The 17,941-nt window shown below is 34.7% G+C and overlaps 3 protein-coding genes across 5 annotated transcripts; all 3 read right to left on the reverse strand.

Moving 5' to 3' along the window:
• Window positions 1-108: 108 nt before the first annotated feature.
• LOC149406078 (Protein kinase superfamily protein) lies at window positions 109-3,860 on the reverse strand. 2 transcript variants are annotated; one of them, XM_089612534.1, is made up of 7 exons: window positions 3,752-3,860; window positions 3,185-3,502; window positions 1,898-2,019; window positions 1,585-1,781; window positions 1,300-1,474; window positions 717-851; window positions 109-583 (listed from the first exon to the last, which is right to left on the reverse strand). In XM_089612534.1, exons 1-7 carry the CDS (start codon window positions 3,756-3,758, stop codon window positions 377-379), a joined length of 1,161 nt encoding a protein of 386 aa, XP_089468660.1. In that variant the 5' UTR covers window positions 3,759-3,860; the 3' UTR covers window positions 109-376. The 2 variants fall into 2 exon arrangements, with proteins under 2 accessions (XP_089468660.1, XP_089468725.1); XM_089612599.1 differs by lacking the exon at window positions 3,752-3,860 and adding an exon at window positions 3,569-3,725.
• Window positions 3,861-7,870: 4,010 nt separating this feature from the next.
• On the reverse strand, window positions 7,871-12,660 carry LOC149406079 (uncharacterized). The gene is made up of 19 exons (XM_089612706.1): window positions 12,217-12,660; window positions 11,910-11,947; window positions 11,785-11,807; window positions 11,452-11,558; window positions 11,297-11,348; window positions 11,125-11,209; window positions 10,946-11,036; window positions 10,819-10,857; window positions 10,664-10,731; window positions 10,516-10,578; window positions 10,387-10,442; window positions 10,231-10,304; window positions 10,049-10,141; window positions 9,861-9,962; window positions 9,359-9,439; window positions 9,178-9,269; window positions 8,605-8,620; window positions 8,356-8,466; window positions 7,871-8,240 (listed from the first exon to the last, which is right to left on the reverse strand). The coding sequence occupies exons 1-19, from the start codon at window positions 12,346-12,348 to the stop codon at window positions 8,139-8,141; spliced, it is 1,425 nt and encodes a 474-aa protein (XP_089468832.1). The 5' UTR covers window positions 12,349-12,660; the 3' UTR covers window positions 7,871-8,138.
• A 543-nt stretch (window positions 12,661-13,203) lies between these two features.
• Window positions 13,204-17,646, reverse strand: FDH (formate dehydrogenase). Of its 2 annotated transcripts, none has more exons than XM_089612819.1 (6): window positions 17,443-17,646; window positions 15,947-16,127; window positions 14,737-15,280; window positions 13,900-14,024; window positions 13,708-13,820; window positions 13,204-13,638 (listed from the first exon to the last, which is right to left on the reverse strand). In XM_089612819.1, exons 1-6 carry the CDS (start codon window positions 17,515-17,517, stop codon window positions 13,525-13,527), a joined length of 1,152 nt encoding a protein of 383 aa, XP_089468945.1. In that variant the 5' UTR covers window positions 17,518-17,646; the 3' UTR covers window positions 13,204-13,524. The 2 variants fall into 2 exon arrangements, with proteins under 2 accessions (XP_089468945.1, XP_089469018.1); XM_089612892.1 differs by having other exon boundaries at window positions 15,947-16,118; window positions 17,443-17,642.
• Window positions 17,647-17,941: the final 295 nt, after the last annotated feature.

A 17,941-nucleotide genomic window follows, 5' to 3' on the forward strand; every position in this document is an offset into this window, starting at 1 on the left:
GTTTCAACAGATTATCAGAAGCAAAAGCTATGCATAACTGTTTGGCGGTTTCTTCTAGATCAAGTTTCGCACTTGAACATACGGACGTATACATATATAATAAGAGGATTAGAAAATCAAAATAACCATAACAATAACAAAAGAAAAAAGCTGTACATGGTTCAAAATAGTCACCAAACAGATATAATCCAGGACATAGAACCTACTACCTCAGAGAGAAGCATCTAAAAAGCCCTATCTCTAGCCCCAAACCTGTTTCTTAGTTCCTTTCCCTTTTCTCTTCTTCACCTCCCATAACAGGGTGTCATGAATTCATCAGTCACTTTTTCTTCCATTACACACACATATTTATATATATATAAGAATATGTATATATTCAAGGCCCTCGGTAGCGTCGGAAACAAAAGCAACCCTGGGATTGGTCGATGGGAATCATACCACCGCCTTTGGAGGTGTCGATGGCCTCGATCATCGAAACGACCTCGTCCATCTCCGGCCGCTTGTCCGGGTTCGCGTCCCAGCAACGCTTCATCACATTCGCCAGCGAGCTCGGGCAACACCGAGGAATCTCCGGCCTCAGGTTCTGCAATTTTTTTTTAATGATTAAAATGCTATGAAATCGATAAGTCTTAAGGACCCATTATAGTCGAGAAAAAAAAAATAGTTTAGCGTGTCCCTAAAAAAGTGATCTTTTATTTTTTTTAGAGGGATTTTACCTGGCGGACGACGGCGGATGTGACTTCGGAGAAACTGAGATCGGGGTAGGGCATGTCGCAGCAGTAAATCTCCCACAAGCAGATACCGAAACTGTACACGTCACACTTTCTGTTGTATGGATTGCCGTTCAGAACCTATAGCCATTCAAAATCGAATGCCTGATTTTAGAGCACATCAAATAGAGTGCTAAACCGTTGCACTAAATGTATAATTTAGCACACATTATACTGAAAATCACTCTAACGGGCCAGGGTTTAAGATCCCGCTGATTTTTTTTTTTTTTTTTTATCGAAATGCCAAAAAAAAAATGTATAGAAAATTACAAAATTTCCATCGAAATTCTGCTGGTATTTTTAAACTGCCACTTCAAAATTTCTCTAAACTTTCATACTACGGAAACTGGCATTTCTGTAAATCGAATGATCGGCCAATCATCGGCAACCAACATTTTAATCCTTGCAATGCAGTGCTCTCTGCTTTTGTAAGAGCTTCTAAACCCTCAAATTTAAAACCAAAAATAACAGTATATACTAAATTCAGCTATCAGAAACATGAAAACGGAACGAAGTGCAATAACGGTACCTCTGGAGCCATGTATCCGAGGGTCCCGGTCTCACCGGTCATGTCGTTGGGATTCGAAGCCTCGATGCGAGCGACCCCGAAATCGGCTATCTTCACCGTCCGCGTTTTGTCCAGAAGCATGTTCTCCGTTTTCACGTCTCTGTGGACGATCTTCTCGGAGTGAAGATAGCTCAACCTATACATAGAACAAATATATATATATACAAAAAAAAAAAAAAAAAAAAAAGAAAAAAAAAAGAGGACATAGTAACTTTGTAAAGATCGAGATTGCGAAGCCTAACTAACCCTCTAGCGAGGTCTAGTGCGAGCTGGACGACTACTTTAAAAGCCAACTTCTTTCTTCGGTTCTTGATGAGGTAAGATTTCAAAGCGCCACCTGGACAATACTCGACCACCACACAACATATGTTGCTCGGCATCCCGATTCGCCCGGTCTCTGTTTGTATCTGAAGCTCTGCCGATCCCATCGTCGCCCCAATGAACTGACGCCAAGAAAAGATAAAAAAAAAAAAAAAAAAAAAACATCCAAAGAGTATAAGCTTTTATACCATTAAGCAACAAGGCAAAGCATCATTTTTAAATTTACATTGTTTTATACCTTGGTGACATTAGGGTGGTCAAGTTTGTGCCACACGGCGACTTCTTGCGTGAAAGCCGATCTCAACGAAGCGATTTCGGCGTCTGATCTGTGGCCTTCTTCGCCCCAATCGAGAAGCTTAACTGAGCATAATTAGAGTTGTTATTAACATTAAGATGATAGTTCTAAAAAGAAAATGGTAACCGTGGTTTGTGATTATATGTGTAGTGAAAAAAAAAGGTTCTCTTTTGAATTAAATACTCTTGTGCCAACCTGAAATAGTTGTTGAGTTATGAGCATCTCATCTGGAAAATTTAATAGCCGAGTATGCATTGTATTTATGAAACTGATTTCCAAGCTATGATTTGCTTTAATGTCTTGAGCATTTTGTCGCCACAAGATGTGATGCGAAATAAGTGCATGCATTATAAGTCACAACAAGACATATGACAAATTGATCAAATTCTTATTTTATTTCAAACGAAAAATAAATAAAGAAAACATAAAAATAACCAGAAAGAAGAGTGAAGTTAATATAAATAACTTCGAGCAAAAAAAAAAGTTAATAAAACTAACTACCAACTTATCCCAAGCCGTGAATCACGGATATTGTATGGCCTGATCTGCAAAGATCTATCTATATCCCAAAGCAAAGAAGCCCATGATCGATCACAAAGAAGATGAAAAGAAAAAAGAAAAAAAAACAATTATAACCAAGTTGATGATGATAGAGCAAATGAAAAATTGGTTCTTTGTTTTCACCGAGTCATATTGAAGATGTTCTTTGCCCCAAAAAAAAAAAAAAAAAAAAAACAGTGAACTTTACTTTGAAACTAGAAATAACTCAGATGGGTTGTTGTTTTATCTTGAAAAAACAAAAATGGGGCAAAGATCAAATGATATTCATTTTCAAAAACATCTCAAGGATTTGTTAATCTTTCTCTTTCTCCAAGCAAAATAAATAAATAAATAAACAACCTTTCTCATTGTAACTCAGAAACCCTGAAATTCTATTTTCTAATATAGAAAAAAAAAAAAAAAAAGATTCTATCTTTTTAGCCAGAAAACACCTGGAGACGACTTTTCTGACAATTCAACAAGAAACCAAAACAACATTAACACACACACACACACATATGATATGTTTATGACGAATATGACTAAAGACTACAAAATGAAGATTAGTCAGTAAGTATAGACTTGGCCTTTTCCACAAGTTACAAAACTTTAAGCAAATGGGTATCTCTAATTACCACCAAAGGCCAAAACCCATGATTATAAATAAATAAAGAAATATTTATGATTTACCAGCAACATCGAGGCCATCGTAAACGCCTCTGTGAACGGTCCCAAAAGTGCCACGTGCTATGACAGTCTTGATGATGAGCTTTGAAGGGTCGATTTCCCAGTCATGCCTCGTCTTCGCTACAAGCCTAAAGCCCTCTTCTTGTTGTTGATGATTTTGATTTTGTTGTGGTTCGTTGTTGTTCTTGATCTTTTCCATGGTCCAAGCTCTGCTCAAATGCCTCTGAAGCTGATCGTCCAAGCTCTTTAGATCTATTTGGTCAGCTCTCACATACCCACCTCCACTTTCACTCTTCTCCTTCATTTCTTCTTCTTTCTTTTCTGTGGAAATTTACAAAGTGATGAGTGTATATACTATATATGCGAGTTTTCTGTAAAGAACCGAACTTTTAGAGTGACTTGGAAATGGGTTTTTTTTTCGCTGCTGTGTGGACTGTGGACTGAAGTGATTTTTGTTTTTTGTTTTTTTTCACGGAGCTTTTATAAATAAAGAAATAAGAAGACGAAGAAGAAGAATGAGAGTTACGATTGTAGTACTAGTAGCATAGTATTAAAAAATCATCAATATACCATCCATGTGGGCACATGGATTTTGCCTGAACACGACGTGTATTTTCTGACGCCCTTTTGCTCTCTCTCTCTCTCTCTCTCTCTCTCTCTCTTCTTCTCTTGCCTTTATTTTTATTAATATTTTTATTTGAATCACGGTCAATGTACCTTTTGATTTTGTTTGTTTTTGTTTTACTTTTTGTGGGTCGTCGCTTTCAAGTGAGCCAAAGAGAGCTAAAGTTCCCAGCCAAAAAAACAATAAAAAATAAAGAGAGAGAAAAAATAAAGATAGAGAGCTAATATTTAATATTAAGTGTGATGTTTTGAGCAAGATTGAACGAACCGTTGTTATTGTGTCGTAACTTAGATTTTATGAGTATATCACTTACTTGCAATAGTTTAGTTTATCGTGAGTTTTTTTAAAAATAAAACAGAAGATTATTCATAATAAATAAATATAAAATAAGTTTCCATAAATTTTATTTTTATTTAAATTCATTTTATTTATATTTTTATTTAAAAATACGATAAATCCCAAGTTAAAAAAAAAAATTAATTGTGTCGGACCGATTTTTTACATTACGGAATTTTTTTAATTGATATTGACGCAATAAATCCCGATTTTACGAGTATTTCATAATTTTGTGTGTTTTGCTATCAAGAGCTGATAATAAATGATATATCGCGCCATTATTTACTGATTTTCTCGATAATTTTGATGGAGGAAAATAAATTATTTGTTTAATATTTGTAAGCGTAATTAGGATTTGCATCCCTTACGGCTTGACCTGCCATTGCGTTTTTGACTTGTTCTTACTTTTTTTTAATACAATAACAAGAGAGAGAAAAAAATTATATATATATATATATGGATATCTAATTTTATACATTATATTTTGTGGACACCAGAAACAAGTGTAAAGTTGATGGTTTTTTTGTGATAAACATTTCCACTTGAGCTAACGTGACATTATTAAATTGAAAGGTTTATATCCATTAATCTTCTTCTGAATGAGATAAGGAATATCATTATCTTTACCAATATTCTGAGAAATAACACCTTTTTAAAAATCTCTCTCTCTCTCTCTCTCTCTCTCTCTCTCTCTCTCTCTCTCTCTCTCTCTCTCTCTCTCTCTCTTATTTAATTACTTTGCCACTGAAAATGAAGTTCAAATTTCATTTGTTGTGCATGAAAACGGCCAGCTGCGAAGTATAAGCCAGTTTGGATTTAGCTCATGCATGCTTGTTTTTGGATATATGCAACAACAATCATGACGAATCCAAAAGATTTCCAACCCAATTCATCCCATTATCTCTCTCCTCATTATATGTTTGTTAATTTTTTTTTTCAGATTTAAGGAGGTATATGCTATTTAACATTATCTACAGAAATGATAAAAAAAAATATTTAAGTATATTTATTATAGAACTCCTCAAACATCAACTTGGCTTTCTTGTTTCATTTGCTAATTGTTTTTTTATACATGTATAATATACCATCCAATCATAGAGAAACATGTTGCTTCCACATGGTGTATTAATTTGACATAGGGGATTGGAAGCACTTTGATTTTTGGTCTATATTTTACTTGAGTATATATAATAGAAAATAAAATAAAATGTTGGAATCTCATTATTAAAAGGGATTATTGTTTCCCAATTTACTAGGGATGGCCGAAGATTTTAGGAGAGTGAACAATTGTCTCTAATTGATTGGAAGAGAGAAAAAAAAACATAGAAAATCGAGTGAAGAAGGTTACTCTATTTTTAAACCGAATAATTAAGGTTGCAAAGTGCATTTATAAACTACATTTGGAAGATGTATCTAAAGAGTTCTATATTGGAATATGTAGTGGTACTTTATAAAGCTCAACTACAAGAAATACCTATTAAAAATATACTATAAATGAAAGAATGCCTTTAGTTTTTAGGTTCCAAAATGTACCATGCTTTGCTAAGTATGAAATAATTACCCCACCTAAAAGTAAAGCATGTACCACTATAAAGTAGTAGAGACACGTTGGGTCTCTCAAAGTGTTATGTTTTGTGACAACCCCGACAATTATAATTCAAAAGAAATAAAAGTTTATAAAAAATCACAGATGTCGAAAAAAAAAATATTTCAATGTCGAAGCTCAAATTTATTTTTGGGTATAAAATTTGTGTTATCATTGAGGCCTTTTACCAAACCACCGCATCACATTACCCGTGGATTAACATTGCAACCTTGATCACTTTGTCCGGTAATTTTAGCTCTCCTCACGAGCACATGTTAATGATATTTTATGAATAGTTGTCATCTTATATAGAACTTTTGTGTTAGATGTTTTTGTTGAATTCAAACCTGGAAACTAACTAGAATTTATAAAATTTATGGGTTATTCATCTCAGTCAATTTATTTTAAGATAGAACTTAATGATACGTTCACATGATATCAGAAACATTATGCCCAAACGGATATCCAATCTAATTGCTAGGATTCGACCCAAAATAAGTAAAGCCGCCATCTTGAGAAGGTATGTTAGAAATTTTACATTGAAAAGAGATGTGAATTAATAAGAGTTTATTAAACTCATGGATTACTTATCTCATTGCCAATTAATTTTAAGATGATATCTCATGATACTTTCACAATTATAAAATAAGCATCCAAATTATTTGGGCATTGGAAATCGGGCATAAATTTCGAATTTGCCCATCCTCCTCAAGAGAGAAAGCATATAGGTTGTAGATGAGATTTCAAGAATAAGTTCAATTGTGACGGGTCATTAGCTAGACACAACGTCTTTGTAGCAAATCATTATTATCGGCAAGAAAAGTAGATTTTATGGGTATTTTTTCCATGTTGCCAAGTTAGTTACAATGAAGCTTCTTCTACCTTAAGCAGCTTCTCAACAATGGCATCTATCTTGCACAACTTGACATAAATAATGTCTTCTCTAGTCATTTACATGTTGCTGATCATTTGTTAAGGTTCATTAAAAGTCAATTAGTTCGTAGTTTTTCCTCGCTCTACGCATTAGCATTTTGCGTAACATTTGTTAAAGGTTCATTATAAGTCAGCCAGTTCTTGGTCTATTTCTTCCTTCCAATTCCCAACAACCAATTTCGAGCCTTCTGTGATGCAGACTAGGCCACTTCTCTAGATTCCAGACTCGTTGGTTGACATTTATGTCCTCATTAGTGACTCGTTGATCTCTCGGAACTTCATGAAGCAAACCATTGCCATAATATCATTCGATTGAAGATGAATACAAAGCTCATGTCACGGCGACAAGTAAAGTCATATAGATTCAATAGTTTCTCAACAACTTTGTAATTCTCATTCATCTTCATCTTCATGTGATAATCAAGCAACTTTCCATATCACTCACCACCATGCTTTTCACAAACACGACAACTTGAAGTCCGTCGATTTGAAGCTTCTTCCGGTTCGAACAAAGAATAAGCTAGCAAATGTCTTTAGAAAACCACTTGCAACTTCCTCACTTCAGTAACTCTAATCCAAGATATCCCTCGAGAACATCTTTTGTCCATCTAGTATTAGGATATTCTAAGATGTTTATGAATCCCTTTTTGTCCCTTTATTACTTGGATTGCCAAGTGGTATTAGTTATAACAGAATCCATAAGGCCAAACATACAAATAATAAGCACAATGGGATCGACATTTGTTCGTGTCTCTGAGTAAGTCATTTTGGGAGATTGCATTTGTCAACAAACATGTGAAAGCACTGACCTCTTCGACTTGATACGAGCACAAAATTAGGCTTTACTGAATTACGAGAGAGAGAGAGAGAGAGAGAGAGAGAGAGAGAGAGAGAAAGTCACGGGGTACAAAACTGCAGAGACTTCCACAGGGCTATTTATTTCATTTTCTGGTTTCATATCAACCAAGCCGACATGACATGAAAAGATTAACGATTTATTGTAAATATAAAACAAATAAAAGTTAGTATTATTTCCCGTGAATTTTTAGCAGACTTTTGGTCCTTCCCAAGAGTCGCCTTTTACCATATACCCCCACTGTAACCAAAATACTATTTATATTATCCCTATAAAAAACGATTATATATATATATATATATGCACACATATTATATAGCATATTACTGTTTCAGGTAATAAACATCTTGCAAGTGATAAATACAACGTCTCTTTCATATAGGTAATGCTAAGAAAGATTGTAACAATAGCAAAGTTTTAATTGTTTAGTAGAAACAAGACGTTTCATATGCACGTCTGTACAAAATTTTGGGACATCTATATAATACCCACTTGATATAATATATAAATATATCTGTGCCTCAGATGGAAAAATTAGTGTCAAAAAAATCATATGCCGCTTTGTGGTCAAATTTTGAAGGAGCAAAGAAGATACAATTACCGGCTTTTTTTTTTAGATTTGTCAAATGCGACGCTTCTTTTTCTCCGGTGTCGAGTGGACTTGAGCTTTAATCCCATAAGTCTTTAATTGGAAATTTTCGAAAGCCTCAGAGATTGCTCCGACCTATAGTGTTGTAACCAAAACAAAACAAAAAAACAAACAAAACAAGTTATTTATAATTGAATTGGAAGTAATGTTGTGTTGAAATGTGAAGTAGGTCGATTTAATAATCACGAACCAATTCGGGCTTTTTGGCGTAGACCCTCACTATCATGTCTTGATAAGAAGTCGGAAGCAAGTGACTGATTCGATCGTCTGGTATGCAAAATTTATCATCGCTCTCGTAATCCTGAGTGAAAGACCGAAACTTTTAGAAATATATTTATTTAAGCAACTTCGTCAACTTAAACCAAGAATTTGAGCACTCATTCACATAAAATAAAATATAATTCACACGCATTAATAAATAAATTCAAGAGCGGCGTACCTTGAAGAAATGGATGCTGGAAGAGATACATGCATAAAAAGAGAATAAAAAATAAATAAATGTAGGGAAAATAAATAGCATACTAAAATATCCCTTGTGTTTCCGTAAAACGTCACAATCATCCCTCTTGTATTAACTATTTTTACAATTTAATCCCTCTGTTTCTGATTTTGTTGACTTTTCTACAAGACAATTTTTTTAAAGACAAAATTATCCTTAATTTCAAAATAAACACAAGTAAATAAATAAAATTAGACAAAAACGCATCAACTTGATCACCGGAATCACAACAATTTTTTATATCTAAATTGACTATCATTTTATTGTAATATTTCATTGTCTAACTATTCTTTCAGTATAACAGTAATTCAGTCTTTTGATAGCTAATAATGCTAGAAGGTAATTGAAATTTCTGAAGATCTATGGGGTGTTTCATGTTTGTGATCAACTTAAAACTAGAAGCTATAAATGTAGCATTTTGCTAAAGCACAATAGATGTTATGTTTGTAGTATAAATATAGCATTTCACTAAATAAATAAATAAATATCAGAAGATTATCTTTTTTTTAGTACCTTTCGAGAGGATTATTTCTTCCGCGAGTCAAATCGATCTTCGCATTACTGACAGCAACATCGTCTTCTCTCAGTATCACCCCGCCATTTTTCTGTCAAGAAAAAACACAAAATATTTTATATCACAGATTCTGAGAGTTTATATAAATCGAGGAAAGTAGGGTTTTCTCGAGCCGAGTACCTGAGAGCACACTATGTCCTTGGCCGTGACATTTTTAAAATTCTCAAGCTTGTCTTTAGGCACAGCATACTCGTTACAGAACTGTTACATGGCGAAGAATATCACCAAGAATGAAAAAAAAAATGAAGGCTTCTTAGCACAAATAGACCATGAACTACAACGCAAGTCAAATTTCGGTCCCTACACTAATTTATTTTTAGTAAAATCGTCCCCAAACTATTGATCATGTTGAGTTGTATCGGTTTTGTCATTTTCATAAATAAATTATTATATAAAATAATTTTTTTCAATTCATTGCATCTAAGAAACTTAAAAAGTTTTTTCCAACCTAACTACCTTCTTAATTTGATTAAAAATAGCTAGTTAAATTATAATCCACCATTAAAATAATATAAATATATATATATATATATATATATATATATATATATATATATATTTGGATTGTTGGAGCAAGATTGTGTTGTAATTAACTTCTTTAAATTAAATAGCTCTTACACACCTGATACAGGTTCCTCCTTCGAATTCTGAGGATCAACTCTCTGGCCTTCTTCAACTCTTCATCCGGGGCGGTCTCGATCGTTTTTATTATAGTGTCATCTAACTACATTTTAATACAAGTATTAGACAGGTACAGAATTTTAATTTGGTGTTTTTATTTTTTCACGAATAGTCGATGTGTGATTGTACCTTCCAGTATTCGGCGGGGTCTTCAATGTGGGACGCGATTTGAAGATAACTATTCGATTCCAACAAGGCATCCGATACCATAAGCTCTACAGCCTGCAAAAAAAAAAAATGGTTGCAATTTTTGGTTGAAATGGAATGAAAAAGAAAAATGAAATATGTATTTATAGGGATCAAAATCGCACCTTTACTTTTGGGTGCATATAAACTGTTCGGTATAAATCAGCTCGGGTGGAAAATAATTTGTGGATCGAAAGATCTGTTGGACAAATAAAAATCTGTATCAGGAGATGTATAATCGGAATAAATTTTCATGAAATTGATAAATAAAAAATACTAACAGTCTTTCGCACGATAGCAAATCTCGTCATCCAAAACCCGCATCGTGTCCATTAACCTGCAAAAGATGGAAGTTCATATATTGTTAAAAAAAAAAATCAACAAAGTTTTTATAAAAAATGTTAACAAACCTCTGAAACTCAAAGTTGCATCCAACCCCACAAGCTCGACAATCGCGGACGATGTAATCAAATCTAGAAATACAAACCCATCAACATATAACAAAAAAATAATTCAAGGAGTAAATAAATAAAATTGAATGAAACGAAAGAAGAGCACTTGTCTACATCGATTCCATTTCGACCATTTGCAACGATATCGTATAAGAAACTCTTTTCTCTTGAACCCTACACGTCCAACAGAAATTATGTAGGAATAAGATCATTATTTTGAAAATATGCCCACAAAAAAAAAAGAAGAAAAAAAATCCTTACCCATGGAGATTTAATCTCCGAGCTAGCTAGTATCATCTCCTACAAGACACATGCAAAATACACTTTTTATTAGAAAAACAGAAGACCGAGAAATCATTATCCAGCGAAATCAAGAACACATTTTTACCTTCACTCGTTTCATCATCCCGGGTTCAATATCAATGGAATGTTCGTCGACAATGTAGTCAACAAGCTTCACGGACATTTCTTCATGAGACCTAAGAGAGGAAACAAAATTCTTGTAAAGTTTATTTTTAACTTTTTAGAACAATCATGATGATCGGCCACAATACAACTCAGACATACCAATCGCAGCCGCTTATTACTTGAGGAAGAAACTCACGTTCAAACAAGTGGCTGAACGGTCCGTGACCCACATCGTGTAAGAGTCCTTTAATTTCAAGTAATAAAACAAATCAGGTAAGAAAAAAACACAGTCATTGAAATGGTAAAAGGTTTTCCCTTTTCTTATTATTACCCGCAAGTTTCACTGTTTGAATATCGAAATTGTCAATGCCAAGCTCTGCACCCTGATAGACCACGCAAATCGTTTCACAAGTAGAACCACAACGAACAAATATCGCATTCGAGTTTTGCACGAAGATCAGATTAAATAATTAATTAAATAAAAACCTGATAGCTTTTTAGCTTCTGGACAGCTTCGCCAGCAAGCCAATACACTCCGAGAGAGTGTTCGAATCTAGAGTGAACAGCCCCGGGATAAACCATATGTGACATACCTGAAAAACAAATCCAAAAATTAGCATATTCCACGAAAATGCCGTGCCTTTGATAAATGACACATTATCGCCTAAAAGTAGGCTGATAAAGAAATGTTAAAACACGATGATCGATAACGACCTCGGTGAAGGACAAAACTACGATGAACACTTCATTTTCACATAATAGTTTCTTTAACTACGTAATCATTCAGATAAAGCTACTTATGCAATTATTCACACTCACCAAGTTGTTTGAGCTCGCGAAGCCTGAAATCGAAGAAAAAGTCACGAATCGTTACTTTAATCTCTCAAAAAGTCTTTAAGAATTATGATGAAAATGAAACTAAATGTAAAGTCAGCTCAGCTTGCCTTTGGAACTGCTCGGTGTCCATGAACTTCAAACTCAACTACAAAAAAAAAAAAAAAAAAAAAAACACAACAACAACAATCACATTTTCTCCAAATCAAAATACTAAAGATGCCAACTTAAGAAAGAAAAAAAAAATCAAAACACCATCCAAATTCCACGCTGGAGTCACTAGATTTCGAGAATATGACAATGCAAAAAATGGTGTTTATCTCTATTCTCAAGACAAACCAAATGCCACTAAAAGGGAAAACAAAGAAGAAAAAAAAAGACGAGTTTTTAGAAGAAAATAAAATGTAATAAATTTACCCGGTCAAGGAAAATGTTGCCATGGACATTGTCGTGGACGTGCTTGGAGAATCTGAGACTGTGGTGGGCAGATGAGAAATCGAAGGCGTTACGCGGAGAGAGACAATCCTCGTAGTTTTGATAAGCTCCCATCTCTCTCTCTCTCTCTCTCTCTATCCGAGTAAAAGTTTGAGACTTTGGTCTTAAAAGCTAAGGCAGATGAGAGACGAAGCAAATAAAAGAATGTAAAGGGTCAGAGAGAGGGGTTTGGGAGAGAAATGAAACGGAAGTGGAAAACACGTGGCGAAATAGATTATTGCAATAATAAACAAAGGAAGTTGCCGAAAAGTTGGCAGTAGAATATTGAGAGAAGGAAACTGAATCTCCGCAGAAAGAGGCTCTCTCTCTCTCTTGGCCTCGGAGGTTTGGAATATCTTTTTAGTTTTTCCCTTTCTTTTCTCTTTGTTTAATGTCATTTGGGCTAGAAAGTGGAAAGAAAAGAGAGGGAGGTTTTTGAAGTTTGCCGACGACACGACGCGACTACCAATGTCGTTTCTCCTATGACGTTTTTTTGGTCGTTTTCTTGCCTTTTTTTGGTCGTTTTATTGTCGTTTTATTGCCTTTTATTGTCGTTTTTTGGAACCATACCTTTTTTTTGGTCTGTGACGTTCTAGTCACTACACTTTTTTATTAGTAAAATCATCTTTTTTTTTTTTTTTTTTGCGAAATTTCGTCGAAAATGATTTTTAACGTTAAGATTTGTTTTTCTTCATTTTTCTGTACTTTTTCAATTTCCTCTTCAAAATATCGTAAAAAATCGGACTTAACATAAATGTTTGAGATGAAAGTTCAAGATTGCCTAGTTCAATTGAATCGGGAATTCGGACAGGTTTGAAGTTCAAAGAACACTTCATTTGTGTTTGTGAACTTCCTCACTTCCATACTGATACTAACAACAAATATAAACTAATTTAAAAAAAAAAAATTATATTCCAAATCCAACGCATGTGACTTGCTAAGAAAAATATATCATAAGTTCATAACTCGTAAGCAAAACTCATCTCATAAACAGCACAGAATCAAGAAGTCCCCTTTCACAAATACCATATTATAAGAACGCATCTTCTCAAAACAAACACAAAAGAAATCATAAAAAATAAAAATAAAAATAAAACTAAAACTAAAACACCAAGATATGGAAACTAAGTCCATACCCTTATTTTATATTATAACACCATGCTTGGACCTTCAAGTAAAGTGACAACACATTCCTTGAAGACCTTTTTTTTATAGTAGATAATGAAAGGACCCGAAAAATCAGCGGTTATTTCACCGGTATTGGCTCGCGAGCTGGCCTTCCTTGACAATGTAGTTCTGAGCAGGGAAATCCTGGCCCTTGAAATACCTCTCAAGCATGTCCTTCACTCCCGCAGAGTATCGCAACTTCGATATAAAAATAATTATAATCATTAATTTGTTAATAAAAATATAATGAAAATAAATCGAGCGTACCTGACCGTCGATCGTGGTGCCGGAGATGTGAGGAGTCATGGCGTTGTTGGGCATGTACCGCCACGGGTGGTCCTTCGGGGCCGGCTGTGGGTCCCACACGTCCCCGCTGTACCCTGACGAGTGAAACAAAGAAAATATTTCAAATATATTATAACTTTTTTTTGTATATAATCAATATAACTGATTGCTTACCAGCAATGTGTCCGCTATTGCAAGCGTCGACGACTGCTTGGGTGTTCATAATCGCCCCTCGTGCGTTGTTGACGATCAAAACTCCTTTCTTGCACTTTGCGATCCTCTCTTTGTCAAACATTCCTCTTCACCAAAAAAAAAAAAAAAAAAGATACGTAACTAAGAACATAACGTGACACTCGTGTTGATTGCCAAGTTTGAGTCTTGCGAATCTTAATATGGTATCAGAGTCAAATCTAAGGCGCAAGCAAGTATAGGAATTTGTTCCCAAACTAGTGAGCTAAACTAGCCACCATCATATAAATGACACTACATTAAAATACTGATAAAATAGTCATAAACTCCTTCATTGGCAAGTAGTTTTGAGTTATAAGTCTAGTTTTGTTGGGGAAATTCTACAAATGCCGTTCTTATGTTTTCTAAAAGACTTCCACAAATATCGTTTATTATTGAAACCGTACACTAACTCTTGTTTTAAATGAAACCGTAAACATCATACTAATTAAATGAAACATAAAAAAAATAACTATAAACATTAAGGAAAAAGTTCATTAGGTAAATAGCCACATTTACCATTTGACATTGTTAAACAATCAACGTTTCATAAATCTTAGGTAAATAGTCACTTCCATTTATTAGGCCACGTCATCTTTATGATTATTTACCTAAGATTTACGAAACGTTGATTATATAACAATTATAAACGTTTTAGTTGGTTATTTACCTAATTTTTTGTAAGGAAAATAACAATCTACCGTCTGAAAAACTCTACACAGACTCTATGGCGTGTAATTGGTGAGCAAGTTTTGAAAACTCGGTTTCAAAGTAGGGAGTCACCTCGTTTTATCGGTGAGAGGCGTGTTGACGACGACAACGTCGCACTTAGGAAGCATGGCATCGAGGTCCTCCTCGAACTCGGCCTCAACCTCTCTCTCGAACTCGGGGCCCACGGCCCCTGGGCGGTCGTGGTACAAGAGGCGGCAGCCGAAGGGCTTGAGCCGTTGGAGCAGGAGCCTGCCGATGCGGCCCGCCCCGACGGTGCCGACGGTCTTGCCCTCGAGGTCGTAGGCGCGGTAGGCGGCCGCCGCCACGTCCCACTCGCCTGCCGCCGACTGGCGGTGGGCGGGGAGGAAGTTGCGAACGAGGATGAGGACCCGCATCACCTCGTCCTCCGCCACCGACACCGTGTTGGAGCCCGTCACCTCCGCCACCGTCAGCCCCGCCGCCGCCGCCGCGTTCAGGTCGATGTGGTCCGACCCGATGCCAGCTGTCAGTAAGAGCTTCAGGTTCTTCGCGTTCTTGATTCTCTCTGCCGTCACGTACGCCGGGTGGAACGGCGTCGTTATCAGGACCTCCATGTCCGGAATGTGCTTCTCGAGCTCTGCGCTTCGAGATGAGACCATAATATGTACGTGACACGGGGAAAATTTGAAAAAAAGTCATAAAAAGATATAATGGGAAATGGTGGCAAAAATACTCAATGTTTAGACAAAACACTACTTATATATTCGTTCTTTTTTTCTTGAGCAAAAATACTCAAAGTTTCAAATTTAGTAACACGTAAATACTTTGCCGTTAAAATTTCTGTTTGAACTTAACGGTCCGAGTAGTAACGGACCCACTATAACGTAACATGTGGTATTTTTGCCAAAGAATTTTTTTTTTTAGTATATAAGTAGTATTTTGACCAAACATTGAGTATTATTGCCACCATTTCCCCAAAATATAAACATTGATAAAAATTTTGGAGTAAAAATTACAATTTTTGAAACAAAGTTTATAAGCTTATGTGTTACCCGTCTTCCCGCCATATAAATTTTTGAAATACACTTGACGAATAATAATGACGACCATAAAATTCGGATAATCGAAGATTAAATTGTGTGTCCAAATCGAAGCATTTCAAACCCTTCTACGAATTTAGTTAGAAAACTATTGAGCATTTTATAGAAAAATTTAGACTATGTGGCACAATTAGCAAGATTATGATTCAGGGGCAATTGTAGATACTAATATTAATTTGACTGAAAATAGGAGTAGGAATGACCAGAGTGAGGGCCGTCTTTGTCGTCGGTGACGATGTAGCGATGGCCTTGGGACTCGAGCCAATCGCGGATTCCCAACGAGTTTTCGAGGCAGCCGAGGAAGTTTGGGTTGAGCTTCGCGTACTCGTTTGCCTTGTACAACACTCCAACTATCTTCTTGCTCCCACTTGAACCCTGTTTACTCTTTACACTATACCCATTAGCAACATAAATATATGTGTGGATCGACTTCCAAGAAACGCAGAGACTCGAAATTGACTTTTTCTATTGATTCTTTTTCTAGTGGAGGTTTATGAATTCATAGGTTTAACGAAAATGTCAAAAAGTCTCTTCCTTTTTTTTGTGTATTGCTTCGCTGCTCCCTTTGTCATAATCCATTAATTCGGAACTTAATTTGAAGACCACAACGTTTAAAATGTCGCCAAAATTTCATTTTTCAAAAAAAGAATCGTTAATGAATGACTAAAATCCAACTCAATAATTCCAACCAGCATTTTAATCCTTATCGTGACAAAAATAAGGATCAACAATATGTCCCAACGAATGTTGCTTTGGTAGTGATAGTTGATCTTACAATATTTATAGTCGAGACAATAACCAAAGTCATGAAACCACGCCTTAAAATTTTACATCTTTCCTCAAGTATACATCTGAAATACATAAATATATTTACAAAATTGTGAAGAAGAAAAAAGAAGATAAGACTAAATAATAGATTTAAAATCTAGTCCATAATCCTACAAAATGCCAAATTTCACTCCACGTGTAACGTACTATATATACGTGTCACCCAAAAGAATAAATCCCAGCCGTTCGTATTTCCCAAGCCACCAAAACAAAGATATTTTTCTCATCATTAGGCAAAACTGGCCGGCCGATCAAAATCATGCGTTCATGAATCAGGAATATTAGAATAGATTAAATTATTGGCTGCGTTTGATTGTTTAGTTAAACTGTTTAGTGTTTGACAAAACTGTTTGTACAAAAAACTTCAAAAGCGATTTTAGATTTTGTACATGAGATGAGATGGAAAAACTAAGATTCTTAACTTTTAAAAAAAATATTTTTAAATTGGGTATATAAATTACTGTAATATTCTCGTACAAAATATTATTCATATATATGTATATAAATAAACATATTAATAATTATTATTTAATTATTAAGAACATGTCTATTTTAGTTTTTTTATTATAATATATTTATTTTACCAAAAACTAAATCAGTTTTTGTTATAAGCAACAACTGTTTTATAAACAGTTTATCAAATACCTTCTCAGTTAAAAAACTAAAACTGAATCTACAAGCATTTTTTTTAAAACAAAGTTATGACAAACTGGCTATTATCTTTTGTACCGGTGGAAATTATCGAAGAATCTTTGAAGCAGTATAGAGATCTAAAGAACTACAAATTGCAATTAAGCGAAGATCAAGATTGTTGATATATATACATAAAGAACTCAATTTCAAAATTGTATAAATGAAATTAATGACTTACATGCATGTTTCTAGAGATCATTGACGATGAAGAAATAGTTTGAAACGCAGACACAGCAACACGCTTCATCGCCATTTTTGTTTTCTTCTCTCTTTCTCTCTGGGAGATAATTGATATGGACTCTACTCCCAAAGCTATGTATTTATATGTAATATTCTTTATTATGTAATTAAAAAAGAAAGAAAAAGAAAAGAGTTGGCGTTTGTCTTTCTCTATTTCCTTCTCAGGTCTCACTCTACAACTCTATTCATAAAAAAAAAAAAAAATAAATAAATAAATAAAAGTGGAAAAAGAAAAGGTCTTTTTCGACAGTCTAGTTGCATTTCAGTTCGAACTACGTGTCACATTAAAACACTGATACAAGTGTACAACCACTCTCTTGAGTTATTATAAACTGCAAACTTGACTAAACGCCAAGTACACTTATCCAACAAACAAAAAAAAATCACATTTATCAAATGATGTCAATAATTGAACATCATCGCTTTATTATTTTAAG

Source organism: Urtica dioica, chromosome 1 (genome assembly GCF_054948205.1).
Source record: "Urtica dioica subsp. dioica isolate 48M chromosome 1, U.dioica_male_clone48M_v1_H2, whole genome shotgun sequence".
NCBI lineage: Eukaryota > Viridiplantae > Streptophyta > Magnoliopsida > Rosales > Urticaceae > Urtica > Urtica dioica.